Raw genomic sequence first — 1,370 nt, 5'->3', positions numbered from 1 at the left:
CCCCCACCAGGCGTCCAAAAGCTGCCCCTGTCCACAGAGAGGGGCTGCGAGTGAGGGCAGGGACTCTCCTGGCCTCGCACCCTTTGCCAGGGAAGGGGACATCCAGGGGTGCCCCAGCATAGACTGAAGGCAGCTCCCCCCTCCCGCCATGCCCACATGGGGTACAGGCTCTCACCAATGACGAAGACGGGCATGAAAGCTCCGCAGGGCACCGGGATGGTGGTGGCCAGGGCTGACATCCAGAACTGTGTGGGGGACGCAGGCGCCCATTAATAGCCCACCCAGCCCAGACCTTTCTGCTGCCTCCACTGTGTCCCACAGCAGCACCACGCCATGGGGCAGTCTTGTTTCCTCCCCACAGCACACCCCACCAGCACCTCCCTGGGTGGCACCTGGGGGCACCTGGCCAAAACTTCCCTAGGGGCACCCTGCCAGCACCTTCTGCTGGCACCCTGGTGGCCCCCAGCTGAGATCTCTTTGATGGCAGATTCGGTGGCCCCCAGCCAACAGCTTGGTGGCTTCTGGGAGCACCCACCCAGTGCTACCTTGCTGGCAACCATCCGGCACCTCCCCAGTGGCACCCCGGGGCTGGCAAGGGCAGGAGGCACCCACCTTCATGAGGATGAAGACAACAAGGGTGACGAAGACATTGGAGCGGGGGTGACGCCAGGCCTCCAGGATGCCCAAGTACTCAAACTCATCACTGAGCCCCTGCTTGGCCCACGTCTGGTTGTCAAAGAGGGTCACCAAAGTGTCTTTCTGGGTGAGCTGGTGATGGGCAGGGGTCAGCCTGGGTTGGCAGCGGCACCAGGGTGGGGACCGGTGTGTCACCCCACGGCGGGTACCTGGCCAGCCATGAACTGTCCGAAGCCGGGCGGGAAGGTCAGCGTGGAGAGGAGCAGTGTCACCAGGGCAGGGAAGAGCAGGCGCCTGGTGGGGGTGACAGAGGGCAGGGGGGTGATGTTGGTGCAGCCCCGGCTCCCCCACCCCATTGCCAGGGATCGCCCAACACCTACTTCTTCATGAGGAAGCGGTTGATGGTCTTCTGGCGGCGCATGAACTGCACGATCTTGCGGTTGAGGTAGACAAAGAGCGCACCCCCGAAACCGCTGGCGATCCTGGGTAGAGATGTTTGCCCCCCCCGGCCCCGCTGCCCCTACTGCCACCACCATGGGATGAGGACAGGTGCCGGGATGGCTGCACTCACCCGATGACAGCAAAGGCGGGCAGCTCCTGCAGGTCGAAGGGGAAGTCAAGGCGGAAGCGGGTCTTGAACAGCGCCGTGATCGTCTCTGGCGGATGGTGGGGGTCAGTGGGGCCAGGCAGGGGGTCCCCATGCCCCCCCCCTCCCACCCCAGGTACCTTCGTCC

General features: G+C 64.7%; 1 protein-coding gene across 1 annotated transcript in view; it reads right to left on the bottom strand.

The window, feature by feature from the left end:
* LOC104546168 (chloride channel protein 2-like) overlaps positions 1-1,370 on the bottom strand; it is a gene marked incomplete at both ends in the record, with an annotated part of 3,694 nt that overhangs the window by 456 nt on the left and 1,868 nt on the right. Inside the window, 6 exon segments of the mRNA XM_010191487.1 lie at positions 1-27; positions 176-245; positions 613-768; positions 846-930; positions 1,017-1,118; positions 1,208-1,290. The exon segment at positions 1-27 is cut by the window's left edge and continues 1 nt beyond it. Coding sequence (XP_010189789.1) covers positions 1-27; positions 176-245; positions 613-768; positions 846-930; positions 1,017-1,118; positions 1,208-1,290 — 523 coding nt within the window.

This window comes from Mesitornis unicolor, unplaced genomic scaffold, assembly GCF_000695765.1.
Source record: "Mesitornis unicolor isolate BGI_N332 unplaced genomic scaffold, ASM69576v1 scaffold29069, whole genome shotgun sequence".
In the NCBI taxonomy this organism is placed as follows: domain Eukaryota; kingdom Metazoa; phylum Chordata; class Aves; order Mesitornithiformes; family Mesitornithidae; genus Mesitornis; species Mesitornis unicolor.
The sequence above is the reverse complement of the archived record's forward strand: the minus strand, read 5'-3'. Positions and strand labels throughout refer to the sequence as shown.